Here is a 12,922-nt window from a genome sequence, read left to right as displayed (position 1 = left end):
TGGAAGTGTTAGTAAATTTAAATATTCTTAGAAAAATTTAGGAAAGAAAAAAAAATTAGGCTAGCACTTCTCAAACACCAAAGAGTGCCCGTTTCTCTTCCAGGCCATAAATCTGCTACTTGAATGTTGTAAGCATCACTTCAATCAGTGCATTTTTATAGCAGCGTTTCAACTAGCCCTTTGAAGCCACTACGGAGTACAAAATATAACCTTTGGGGAAGAAAAAAAAAAAAAGCTCAGTCTCTCAAATTAAATTAAAGGTGCTGGGAAACAGAATGTCACCTGAAGTAGGCTTGAAGTCACATTAAATTTATAGGTCCAGATCAAGCAACCACCCTTGGCTTATCCTATCCATCTTTTATTGGGTGCAACAATAAATTTAGACAACTAGAAAAATGCACTGACAAAAATCAAAGCCTGCTTCACCATGCTTTTCACTTCACAAATAATGGTGTCTTGGACATACAGTTTTATTCTTTATCAGCCTTCAGACTACTAGGCATCAGGTTGACTGCTTGGCAAGTAGCAAGTTTTTGATCTCCAAAAAAAAAGATTCTGCTCCATGCAGAAATATAATGCTTATATAAGCAAGCAGATCATAATGTTGTACTCACTGAGGTGTACGAGTCACCCGTGGAAAGACAGAAGTTGAAGTTTGGAACCACTGATATTACATGAATTACAGACAGGTGGCTTTAAAGCCTACAGAAAATATTTTTTGTTCCTTAATATTTTACCTAATTTCTTCTTTGGAAGATTCCAGTCATGCAAATCATGGAAGTATATGAAAAAACACGTATGGATGTTCCTGACCTTATGCATTGTTGTACCAGCAAAACATCAATAACAAATTAAAAATATAAAATTAATTTTTATCAATAATAATAGGGCTAAATGTCTCTTACTAGCCTCAGGCATAAATGTCTCAATATGCTGATGCTAAGAGTCACCTCTTGCATTAGATTTAAGTGTTGCATTTTCTTGTGTCCTTTCCACTTCAGTGTCTTCCACAAATGAAGCGTATTCAGTTCACCCAAAACCTATAGCCTCAGCTACGTCATCAGTATCACACATATTCATGATGTTTCTCAGGATTTCCTCTTCCTTCTTAATCTTTCACCCTACCAGTTCTTGCTGAGAGCCAATTCAAAAATCTGTGCACTGCTGAGTCTATGCCCACACTGACAAAGAGGTGTCCAGCACTCACCTCTTCGAATGTCTTATCTGAACACATGCAACAGAAAAATACACGAGAAGCATTTAAGTGAAAAGCACCATTTAAAACAAAACTCAGATATCTCAAGTTACGAGATGTAATCAACAGACCTAATGCCATTACAAGGAACTTTTTGATCAATACTGGGGAGAAAAACACATACAGAGACTGACATTTTTGGTCTAACACATGAAGCCACAGAAAGTAACTTTCAGCCAACGTAGCCACTGGCATTAAAGTCCCTGACCTCCTTCTACCCTGGGCAGGTGAGCCCAAGTGGTTCTGTCAGGCCTCTACACAACTACTGAGGCCCCCTATAAAAAAGCCAGATGGCAAAGGTAATGATGAAAATAGACCAACAAGCTTGCTTTGCTGAGTGGTGGAATGAATGGTGAACTGAGCCAGCAAATCATTTACACCCTCCTGTGATGTCTGGGGATAGCGATCTTTATGTACATGTATGACCACAGAAAGATGTACAACAGTACATATAAAGAAAATGAAAAAAGAAAAAAAAACACCATGCTTTTTTTATCTTAGAAAGAAACAGGATACATGGGACCCACTGGACTTTTTTTTTTTTTTCCCCCGTAAACTTTCACAAAGTTAATGAAGATCTGTTACGAATATTTATCCCTTACTGAGGAGTTACTGTGACTGTCTGGATAGCTCTGAAAAAACAGGACTCACAAAGCAGTGAGAACCTGCTACATCACCTTACCCATTCCTCTGCTAAGACATGACAGCCGCTGTATGACCAAGTGTTATTTCCACAGCCTCAAGGAGAGCATTTGTGTGCATTTGCTCCAGCATTTCTACCATTTCCTCTGCTGAAAGCAGACAGCCGATGGGATTTACTTCATAAATACTTAAATTATAATGTGATTAATCAAATGGTGATTAACTTCCTGAGATGAACCTCTGCTGCTGAATGCTAGCACATAAGGGGAAATGATTGCTGCAGATCCATTCGGAAGTCTCCCTAACACCTAGGGATCCAACCAAGGGTCACTCCGCAGAGCTGCCTGCTCTCACAACACTTGCCAGCAGACGTGGTTGATCAATTCCAGATTAAAAACTCAGTTCTCCTCTTGCACACTAGCCGGGGCTTTGTCCAGTGCGATCAGATTGAGCAGAGGGCTGGGTACGTGCATCTCGGCACCACTGCTTGCCAGCATACGATGAGCTGCTTGGCATCAGAAGAGGGTCAAACAATTTCTAAAAGGAAATCTGCTGCAAGGTATAGTGACTAGAACAAATTACATTTTGGAGATTAAGGACAACAGATAACCACAGCTGAGTTAGAGCTGAAGTCAAGACATGGAGAAAGGGGCCCCAGAGCCTAAAAAGATGAAGATAACAGAAGAACCTGATAAGCCCATTTGCTCCATATGCTTTTTTCTCTATTAAGTCTTCTTTCTAGGTATTTGACGTTTCTCCAGCAAAATCATCCTTAGGGAAAAGAAGTCTTGGGGCCAGCAGCAATCTCTCAGCATGGTCTGTGACTGCCATTTCCTTCATTTAATGAACAGGCGAGAAGCAGGCAAAGCGACTGGGCCAAGCCTTTACACAGGTTTATGGTAAAAGGGGAAACACCTCCTCAGTTTCCTCATACCTCAGACATCTCAGAAATGTCTTTTCAGTGTTTACGCTCTCTTTACTCGGTTGCCTTTCTCTAAACAAGAGATAATTATCAGAACTGTGAATATGTTAACATAATGACATGGCATTCTTCATATTTCCAATGGCATTTCCTCAATGAAGACACTGCACTTTATCAATGTCCAGCCGACAGCTCAGACACAGCTGTACATGCAACATGACCAAGCTTCTTTCAAGGGGCTTCTGTACAAAAGCAAGAAGCTAACTGTGCCTGCAATAAGCCAAAGTGCTAGCACAGAGCATCACCGACTGAGAAAAGGACCTGGTTTTACCGCTGGGCAGCTCGTTTGGTTCTTTTTTCTTGGAGGCGTTTTTATTTACTGCTGATTTTTACGCAGAACACAGCGGATGTTCTTGTGAGCTTGGATCAAAACGAGCTGAACAGATGCTGTCCCAGGAACTTCTCCTGAAACTATCAATTCAGCCAGGGAATTTGGGGAGATGTTTAAAGCCCTTCCACACAGCGGATGGCACTTCACCCAGCCAGAGGCAGGGCTGCCCACGCCAGCCCTGACGCTGCACAGGGGAGGCAGAGCCTGAATATCTGACAGCCTGGAACACACCACATGGGGATCCATCAGTACCCCTCAACCACGTTATCCAAGATGTTCACCACCCAAGAAGCGAGATGAGGCGCGCCTAACACCTCGGAGCAACCCTCAGCACATCTCCGAGGGCTGGCAGAAGGCCTCGGGCCTTCTTTGGCCTCTGCTTTGGCAGCTCCATCCCTGGCATGGCCCCACTTCTCGCCCAGCTAAAAGCCAGGCACAAGGTGCTGTGCCAGGGGACCCAGCAGAGTTTTTGTGCTCTCAAGCTGTCTCCTCTGGCAAGAATAAACCTTGTTTGGCAGCCCCAGCTTTCCACTGTGGGCTGCCAGGCCCCAGCCACCTGCAGCCCTCGCCCTGCTCTTCCTCCTCACAACCCCACCATTTTGCAGGGATGTGGAAACCACGTCAGCCCCAAAACACCACACGGAGCACGACGGCCAGCAGCCCAGCCGCCTCTGGATTTCCACTAACCGTAATCCCTGCCCCAGCCCAAATCGCAGCCCAGACTGCAGCCCAGCAGCACGTTTGGCTGCTCCAACATTCAGATAAATTTGGGTAGGGTCAGGCTTCACAACCCACTGCCCGAGCTCCGGCAGCGTTACACGACCGGCCTCGTTCTGCAGCCTGCCTTTTTGCATTTAATCCTAGTCCCTAATCCTTGCCCACAGACAATTTGCACAGAGATGCCCAAAATTTCAGCATTCAGCTCGCAAAACTCTCGGTCCCAAAATACATCTTACCACAAAGGGCATGGCAGAAATCAAAACCAAACACAGCTTTACAGCACCTATTTTGGGGCTGGTTAGCTCAGCTTTCTGTCGAGATCTGCCAAACCCACAGAGGCTGAGGATTATCAATAGATTTAAATTGCCTAATCTGAGTTTTTGGACAGCCCAGTCCTTAAATCTGTGTTCTTGGATAGCTTTGGGGTTTGTCAGAAAAACGCCTTTTTGTGCTTGATAAAAACACCAATAGAAACCGAATACAAAGCATATAAGGCAGCATTGCCATCACACCATTCATTATCTTCCCTTTGCTAAGCTTCAAGAACTTTCCAGTTATTTTGTAAGCAAACTTCACCTTAAATTGCAGAAAATCTCAGAAAAAAAAACCAAACACAACAGCAGCCAGTAAGCAGTCATCTTTCAAAACCAGCTGAAAGAAATCTCATTTACATAAACTTTAATTTGTTTATAATAAATCATCATCAAAAGGTCAAATGTAGGATTTTTCAGAATGGTAGATCCTGTGGTGTTTTTTTTTTTATATATTGTTATTTATTTGTTTTTATTCTTCTTATAGGAGGAATTGTAAGATGATTTAAGGAATCATCCTCGACAGGAATAAGGCCTGGCTGGGACTTATTAAAAAAAAAATCCAGTTTTTGCAGTGGAAGCAGACTACTCTTTAATGTATTCCAATAACTTTTAAGTGAGAACCTCAGAGCAAAACAGCTAACTAGAATATCATTAGTTTACTCTTATAGTGAACCTGATGGGCAAGTGTAACATTAAAGGCAAAAAAATAAACGTTAAAAAAATCAGTAAGCAGCTAACCTGCCACTTATTGCAATGGTGTTAATCTTCCCATGTAAATATTTAGCATATATATGAAAAACTCCTGCTACCCCTACTATGATTTTTTTTTGCGTGTTCTGTCTCCATTCATGATCATAACTAGACAGAAACAGATGGGGAATTAGATGATCTTTAAGGTCATTTAATGATAGATCTAGCTGCTTCCCGGGTAGAAACATGTTTAAAGCAGGTCTTTTTATCTTCAGCATATCAAACACTTTACAAACTTAAAACTCAGACCTTTTTTTTATTTTTTTTTAACAAGTGATTAAGTCTTTCAAATTTATTTTAGCAAAAAAAATTCTTTGTGATCATGTTAATTCTAACCTTTAAGAACAAACATAATGAAAATATGACTTAAGAATTAGATTCAAAAGGGAACTGCACATTTTTAGTTAGTGGTTGTAAGTGATTTTTCATTAGATGGAAAATAGTCACTGCCATCAGCTACACTTCAGCTAATATTTGAATGTTTAGTAATCATATTTCCAAAGGCACTACACAGCAAAACACTTCAAATTTTACTACATTTTTAATGCTAAAAATCTTAAGACATTATTGACTTTTCATCAAGTTTCCTTTATTGACCATCATTGAAATTTCATTCATTTATTGTTTGGTTTAATATAATTAATATTAACACTGCATATTTTCTGTGAAGCAGTTACTTGAGTTCTCAACAATAACTGTTGAGACACTGTGTTTTCTCAAAATCTTTAATAATTTTTGTGAGGCTTGATCATTTGTTTTAAGACTCAACATAAAAGTATTTGTCTGGCATCCTCTCAGTTGATGTTACTATATATACATTCATTCAACTGACCACAAGAACAACCACGCTTTGTCTCTGCAGACTTATTTTACTCCATTTAAGGATTATGACATTACATCATCTTTTATTCCAACAAGAGCTGCATAGAAAATGAATTTTCTTTTGCTTTGAAAAGAGTGTCTTTGATTCATCAAGAGATTCTTTGCCTTTGAGAATAAATCAGCAGTTTCTGATGATAAAATTAACCTGTCTGGAAACACAGGGATGGCTAAATGGGAAATACACCTGATGCAGGATTTTCTGAGGGATTCTTTTGCTATCAACACCCTTTAAATTACAGTACTGCCATGCAGTCCCAATACTGACAGCTGTACTCTGTAGCAAATCCAGAAAGCTAATTTAATCGAGTTGCTTATTCAAACATCTTCAAATAAAAATTTGGAATAATACCAGCCACATGTGTTTCTCGCATGCTGTCTGAATCCCATTTTGGATGTTCAGAAAAAATTCCACTTATTTCAATGATGCTGAACCAAGATGCTTAGGTGGAGCCCTCACCAGACCTTAGTGCGCGAGAGAAACGATCCCATCTTGCATGAATGTATTTATGAATTGCCTTTCCCACCTCTTCCAGTAGAAGCAGTGCTCATCATTTAAAGAACTGAAAAACAACTGCCCATATTATTCTAAAGTTTTTTGTCTGAATTAGAAAGTTGCCTTGTAATTCAGTTTGCAAGGTAAGGGAGAAAAGCCTTGTTTTTCTCTTTTCCTTTTGCAAAACTGCATCACCTGTACTCAGCTACTTACTTATAACCTTCTCAAATGTTGAACTCCTACAAAAAACAAAATGACATGGGAGAAACAAGCTTTATTTAGCCTGTTTCTGCAACACCATCCTGCAAACACCATTACACAGTTGGCTTACGCGCTTTTGCAAGCTTCCAGTTTCCACCTCCCCCTACAGTCTTACCCTTAAATCAAACAGAACAGAAAGGTAATGAAAACAAGGGTCCTGCCCCGAGATATCAGTGCTACCTTTGCACTGCACAGCTTGCTAAGGGTACACACCAAGGACCAGCACCAGAGATCTTGTGCTGAAACCTGAATTCAGCCACATGACTGCTTGCAATGTATTTTCATAAATACTCTCTTATGTTTAATACAAACAATATAAACCTAGCTGAGTAAACCCTTGAAGCAAGTATCAGCTTTGTTTTTCCTCTTCGCAGAGGTATTTTGATTTGCACATACTTTGATGTTATGCTTCTGAAATAAAGCTTACACCACCCTCCCACATGTAATTACTCTTCTCTAGATTGTTCCCATCTTCTACAGTCTAAACATCCCTGGATTTTCAAGAATGATGTAGGGAAGTGGGTAAGGTTTGAATGTTTTCTACTCATGTTTCTCCCCAGTTGAGTTTCTAGTTCAAATAGTATTCTAATATTTCCAACCAAGACCTATAAATCTCTTAAAATAAACTGTCAGAGTAAGATTTATGAAGACCCCCTCCCCCCGATGTTCTTTAACCCAATTAAAAATTCCTCATTTATTGTTTTTGTTTTAGAATATCTCCAGTCTAAAAATACTATCGTAAACAAACAGCAGTGAGCCACAGATCATCAGCTAGGAATCAGTACAGAGTATTTATCTAAGTGAACCAAAATTAAACGGAATATAATTCCTTGTCTGATTTTGACAGGAAAAAATGTATAGTTTCTGGTTTGATTTTTAAAGGAAGCAAACCTTGTTCAAAGACACCCACAAAACGCTTGGGTTTCTCTTATGTTCAGAATGTATGTCACAACAAAAAGCATTGAAGTTTATTGTCATAAATATTTATTTACCTATGGTGTAAAAACACAAGTTTGTCTTCCAAGAATTTTTGTTTCAGTTGCCATACACACCAAGCCAATCTTTCTCTAGCTTACTTTTCTACATTTTTTTTTGTCAGTATGACACACTTAATCAAATTACATGTATTGTGCTTACATATTCATAAACTACCCTATTAGGTTTAATAACATCTCTCACATTAAATGTTTACTATTATAAAGGTCTTACCTCAAAAATTTCAAAGCCATAGATGTCCAGCACGCCCATCACCTTCTTTCTCACTTTAGTTTGTGCCTTTAAAAAATATTAATAATAATAATGGGTTATTCAACTTTTCAGACTGGAAAGTCAAGAAAACTAATGTATTTCTTAAGTAGGCTGTCAGGTCATGTAAACTAAGAGGTTAAGTGTGGCTTCTCAAAGTAACTTAATGTGAACGTTTTCATGAGCTTACAACAGAGCAGACAGCAATTTTTTGAGCTGTGATACAGTTATTCACCTGTACCTTAACAGCATACAACCAGGAAAAATGAAATTGGCAAACGCAGTTTTACCATCCAGTTTAATTTAATTCACTTCTATCGATTTTCTTACAGGCACAAAACAGCAATACCTTAATGCTCTCATTGATTCTGGTAACAAGCCAAGAAAAGAGCCGACTGTATAAATTCTTAGCCAGAGCATCACGGGCGTAATAAGCCTAAACAGAAGAAAGAAGAAAAACATTATAAATGCTGGTCTAAACCCAAGTTTTTTTTTTTTTTATGTTACCACAATATCTTAAAGGTTCTGTAAACTGAGTGTGCATGCCTCAGGTGGAAGTGCCTCTGCCTAAGCAGACTCCTGAGGCAGAGCAGAGTGCCAGTGCGGGCAGCTTGCTGGTGCATCCCTCCATCCAGCAGCTGCAGCCAGGGCACTTGTTCTGCCTTCCTGCTTGTCTGGAAATCCTCTCAAGACTCACATCCCCCATCCTGATCCTAAGCAAAGGATATGGTCAACTGCAGTTAGAGAAACTGCCTTCCTGCTAGCCTGAGCTGATGAGACATGGGTGGCAATCAACTTTACAGCATGGCAGGAAGATAAGTTCACTCTGGCAGCAGTTTTTCAGCTGCTTGGGGCATACAACTCACATGAAATTACTCCAGTTGCTCTAAATAAAACCAGGCTGCTACATCACAATACTTTCAACATGCGTTCTGTGCAGAACTGCCTTAGCTTTTCATCCGCTGCAACATTTTCCTATCCCTTGTCTGCTTGACATAATTAACGCATGAAAACAAAACACACAGCATATTTGAACATTTAGAAACTGTTTAATAAAAACACACATGATAGTGATATGTTTTACTCAGTTCAGCCTCTTAGTTGTGGTCTTATTGTGGGAGTTGTGGATTAGTTATGTAGAATAAGATGTCATTTAAAACAATTCTTTCTGTTACAATCAGGACGTCTTTTTACCTGAGCCACATTCAGTGTTGTTGAAACTTTTTCTTGCTTGGCCTCAACTGTCCGGAAGCTGAAAGCTCTCTCCAGTACCGACTGGTCTATACCTGTCAACTCGCAGATTTCCTTGAGCTCTAACATGAAAAAGGAGGGTGGAAATATAATGAGCCCTTTCATCCCACTGTTCTTATTCCCCAAAACTATTAGCTTTAAAATAGGTCAGTGTTTTCCCAAAACAGGTTTTCTTCAACAGAAATGTCTCTCATCCATGCTCCCTCCCCCTCCACTGCCAAGCAAAGCTTTATTTTTTTTTAAAGGCACAGCATGAGGAAGCAGGATCCAGTGAGTTATTAGCCTGAAAGCACTTTCTATTTGGATATTTCTGCAAAGAAATTTTTCTTCCATTTGTCACAGACTACTTTTCTTGATGAAAGGCTTTCAAATGAAAATAATTCAACTTTCAAAATGTATCAACTGCAAAAACATGCCATCAAATCGCCAAATAAATCTGAAACTACAGACAAAAATAGGCTACTACTACAAAAAAAAAAAAAAAGTCAAAACGCCTTCACTGCAGAATAATCAAGCAGTTACAGAAATGCAAAGTACCAATCAACATTTCAGAAGAAAGTGTTAATGAAGTGAAAAAAAAAAATCAGTTTTAGAATTTCAAACACAGAGCGATTGAAATTGCACAAAATTCAACCCCTATTTGCCTGTGGGTGAGTTTTGGAAACCATCTAATTTAATTAATCTAGGTATGTGTACAGAAATGACAAAATCCATAGTGACTTCAGACAAATTAATGCTTTCCCTCCCATCACTGATCTCATCTTACCGTTTTTATCTTTGATTTTACTTTCATCTAAGCCATTGACGCGAGATTCAGGCTTAAATTCAATATTTCCCAATTTTAAAACTGCTGCCACCACTTCAAAAACAGACTGAGTTTCATGATCCATAAAACCAACAATCTGCATGGCATTCTGGAAAGGAGACAGACAAAATCATAAGATAAAAGAATCTAAATTCAAACAACCTACCTGCAAAAGTCACCATTTATACATATTAGCATGCATTAGAAATGTTTCATAAACACTTGTGTTACAAAAACAAAACCAAACCAATATAATTGCTAGGCTTAGATAACAGATAAGTACATTTTTGAACGTAAAAGGTGACGGAGGATCTGTTAATCGAGCTAGCATATCAGTCCAATCTACTTCCAGGATTCACATCAGACTTCTGACAAGAGCTGAAGGGTTTTTTAAAAAGCATATTTTTTTAGCCACTTAAGTTTATAACCCAGCCACATTAACCATAGTCAAATGAAGGTCTGCTGTCTTCTCAGTCCACTCTGTTGCTCTAAAAGCAGTAACTTTTAGAATCTAGATTTGTACACACGGGATAACAGGGTCCCATTCTTCTTGACCCTGAGTACAGTTTAAGCAAAAGCATCATGGTAAATCAGCTTGAGAGCCATCTCCCAGCCTTGCTTTTCTTTCACCTCCATCAGCAAAGCCCAGCCACTGCCACCACCTACCCAGTCCCTGGTATTTCTTACCCTCACTGTTCTGAAGTTCGCAGCATCGTCCACCCCATTTACTCTGGCAGAGTCAAGGCCCAGGTAGTTGTATCTGCTGAAGTCCCGCTCCAGCTTGAGTTTGCCTAATAAATCAAATAAAAATACCATTGTAACAGCATGCTTATGAGCAGCTCTTTTACCCCCAGAACCAGTATTGTCAAGAACTATTTTTATTAATAGGATTAAATTGTCTTTAAGGACCTTTCAAATTCAAGCATTTTGGATAAGAACAGGCTTTCTTCTTTGTCTGTAACACTTTGCAAAGCCATTTCTGACCCAGGTATCTGGTAATATCAAGCCATACATTTACTCCAGGTACCACCACCACCACCAATTTGAAAAATGAAACAGCATTGCATTTCCCACAAAAGAAGGTGGTCCACAGGTGGAAGAGTCCATAAAAGAAGGTCTGTTTCCAAAAACAGCGCATCTCATACTTACAGAGGAAGTCTTCTGATGCACCAGACAGGATCTGATAGAAAATATGAAAGTTTCTTTCACCTCTTGGCTGCTTAACAACCCGGGACTTCTCTAGCAGATCTAAACAAACAAAAGAAACCCCACAGGTCAGGGGAAGACTTAGCAAAGCACTTTAATGTGAATGTACTGCCCCATCTTTCCACACTTTATTGCTTTATCACCAGCAAGCCAGAAGACAATAAATGATGGCATGAACAGTATCACAAATTAATCACGTTAGGACATATTTCTCAGCTAAGTTCTCTGAGCAAGGCCCAATGCACCTCTAAATGCTGCAGCCTACGAGCAAAACTCAGGTCACAGGAGATGTGCTCAAAAGACATCAACCCATGTCAGTAAAGCCACAAAACAGAGAGTCGGTAAGAATTCTTATATTAAAATAAATAAAATATTATAAAATAAATAAGATAAATATTATAAAATAAATAAATGAATGAATGAATGAATACCAAAAGGCTATGCACGTGACAGGAAGACTTGTGGGCTTGCGGGCTTGCTCAGTACTTCCCCTGCATGGCTTCCACAATATCCCACGTGTATTATACCATCCCTTTCCTCACATTCCCATTTGTGCTGCAACTGCTCCTGTTCAGTGCTCCTGCTCCCTGCTCCAGCCCCCAGGGAAGAGCAGCTGGGGAGCTGCTGCATGTGGGAGCCCAGCTCTGGGAGGGGACACCTGCCCCGAGGAGCAGCAAGGAGAGCAAAGCAGCATCTGTTTGTCCCCGCTGCAAGCACCTTCTGATGGAACAGGCACCAATGTCAAGGCTTCACCCCATAAAACTCACAAAACTACACGAGCCTTAGGAGGCTTTGCAAATAAACAACAGCAAGACAGGTTCAAAAATTAATTCCTGCTCTAATAATTAACCAGTGACAGCAGGAACAAAAGTAGGGCAGTATTATTAAACTTCTAGTTGGCTCATATTAAGGCAGCCCCCAATATCGGCTCGGCTACTTCATCCCATAAAGCCACAATTGCCTGAGAGAAGCGTTTCAGGTGCCACGGCAGGTGGCGGTGAAGGCAGCTCCCACCCCACAGCACATCTGCCAGGGTGAAGGCTGTACAAAGATGAATCTCCCGGCACCACCAACTGTGACCAAGAACTTTAGACTTTTTTGAATAAACATTTGTGGTTTTGTAACTCAGTAATCCTACAGTTACTTTCCATGGCCAATGATAAAGGTACACCCGAGCAAGTGGCTGCCCCATACTGCCAGCAGGTCATCTTTACAGCAGGATGGGGCAGGCTACAGGTTTGTGCTTTTGCTTTTCCATTTGATTTTTCTCTTTATTTAGCAGATAACCAACACTGCAGCCTGGAGTACCCGTCCACCTCCAACTTCTCCCGAGGCTGGAGCTCTCCTCTGTTTGATCTGTGGCTGAAACTCAGAGCCGTCCACGAATAACCCGACCCTCTCTCATTTTTCAGCCCTGTCTCATGAATTAAAAACCTCTCAAAGGGAGAAGCTAGCTCACCACCCAAGTGTTAGCACGGGGCCGAGAGAGGAAAGGCGAAGGTGAGGCAGCTCGGAGTCATGCTGGCTCTACAAGATCTTGAGCTAAGTGTCGGAGCGGATGGCTGCCAACTTTCATCTCAGAGAAATAAACAACTTCAGCTCCCGCGGTGGCTACACACACTTCAGGAAACGGCTGTATTTTCAGAGGATATTGAAGAAATGCAGTTTGCAAAGTGGTTTGGCTTAGCTGGCTTGAAAAACATTCTATATATAAATTGACTCAAACGCTGTCATAAAAGCCTAGCTACACATCCTGGCAAAATATTATATGTAAGTCTTCTAATT

General features: G+C 40.2%; 1 protein-coding gene across 6 annotated transcripts in view; it reads right to left on the bottom strand.

Annotated features, from left to right (window-relative positions):
- Positions 1-12,922, bottom strand: part of MYO1B (myosin IB) — a 106,551-nt gene that overhangs the window by 30,524 nt on the left and 63,105 nt on the right. For all 6 annotated transcript variants that reach the window (XM_068686536.1, XM_068686538.1, XM_068686535.1 and 3 more), the window contains 6 exons: positions 11,081-11,179; positions 10,619-10,722; positions 9,893-10,040; positions 9,070-9,188; positions 8,225-8,311; positions 7,840-7,905 (listed from right to left, as the gene is read on the bottom strand). In XM_068686536.1, the coding sequence (XP_068542637.1) occupies positions 7,840-7,905; positions 8,225-8,311; positions 9,070-9,188; positions 9,893-10,040; positions 10,619-10,722; positions 11,081-11,179 (623 nt within the window). The remainder of the gene's footprint in view (positions 1-7,839; positions 7,906-8,224; positions 8,312-9,069; positions 9,189-9,892; positions 10,041-10,618; positions 10,723-11,080; positions 11,180-12,922) is intronic.

This window comes from Anas acuta, chromosome 6 (genome assembly GCF_963932015.1).
Source record: "Anas acuta chromosome 6, bAnaAcu1.1, whole genome shotgun sequence".
Lineage (NCBI taxonomy): Eukaryota > Metazoa > Chordata > Aves > Anseriformes > Anatidae > Anas > Anas acuta.
This window is presented reverse-complemented; position numbering and strand designations above follow the sequence as displayed.